General features: G+C 39.7%; 1 protein-coding gene across 1 annotated transcript; it reads left to right on the forward strand.

Annotated features, from left to right (window-relative positions):
- Window positions 1–432: 432 nt before the first annotated feature.
- Window positions 433–601, forward strand: LOC103584711 (calcipressin-3-like; the record flags this gene model as incomplete). The annotated part of the gene is made up of 1 exon (XM_008565610.1): window positions 433–601. A coding segment is annotated over exon 1 (166 nt), but the record flags the coding sequence as incomplete, so codon positions are not given.
- Between the last annotated feature and the right edge of the window lie 340 nt (window positions 602–941).

Consider the following 941-nt stretch of genomic DNA (forward strand, 5'->3'; position numbering starts at 1 on the left):
AAAAAAAAAAAAAAAGGTGAAATAAAGGCTCATGTATTAAGCGCACTGATTTATTTTCATAAAAGTTCCCCCCACCAATGAAAGAGATGTCTAGACATTTTTTAATAGAGTCTCTTAAGGTAAAATACAAAGTAAGGCTACATATAGCCTTATCTCTTCTGACATTGGAATTTAGTAGTTATTGAAGTTCATTTCTTCATCTAGTTATCCATTTATTTTTTTTATTCAAATAATACTTATTGAGCACCTGATACGTGTGGTCACTGTGCTGTTCAGTGGTGAACCAAACAGACCCAGTCCCACTTTCTTGGAGATGATAGACTGAGAGAAATTTTTAATTTTCTCCAAAAAGACATAACAGTTAATGTAAAGATGAAGAAAAAAAGAGCCCAGTTTGCAAACTGGCTTTGAGTGTCTCCTTCCGTGCAGGTGCAGATGTCCAGTGAAGCCCGGGACAAATCGTATTTACTGCCGCCACAGCCTGTCAAACAGTTCCTCATCTCCCCGCCAGCATCTCCCCCGGTGGGGTGGAAGCAGAGTGAGGATGCGGTGCCTGTTATAAATTATGATCTCCTCTGTGCTGTTTCCAAATTGGGACCAGGTAACACACTTCTGTTTTTCCTGTTTTCTTCCCCCAAAAAACTTTATAATGAAGACCATGTTCAGCAATGTGTATTCTAACCATGGTTAGAGCAGAGGATGAGGTCACACAACCTGGGTTCACATTCCAGCCGTGGCATTGCGAGCTCTGTGAGCTCTCGAGCAAATTACTTAGCCTCAGTTTTCTGAGCCTTGTTTTTCCATCTACAAAGTCAGGATAATCATACTATCTACCATTCAGTGTGGTTAAAGGATCAAATGATACATACCTAATACTCAATGAACGTAACTGCAGCTTTTACTGCTACAAATTCCGCTTGTACTTAATAGATGGTTAGTGA

Source organism: Galeopterus variegatus, unplaced genomic scaffold (genome assembly GCF_000696425.1).
Source record: "Galeopterus variegatus unplaced genomic scaffold, G_variegatus-3.0.2 Scaffold87320, whole genome shotgun sequence".
In the NCBI taxonomy this organism is placed as follows: domain Eukaryota; kingdom Metazoa; phylum Chordata; class Mammalia; order Dermoptera; family Cynocephalidae; genus Galeopterus; species Galeopterus variegatus.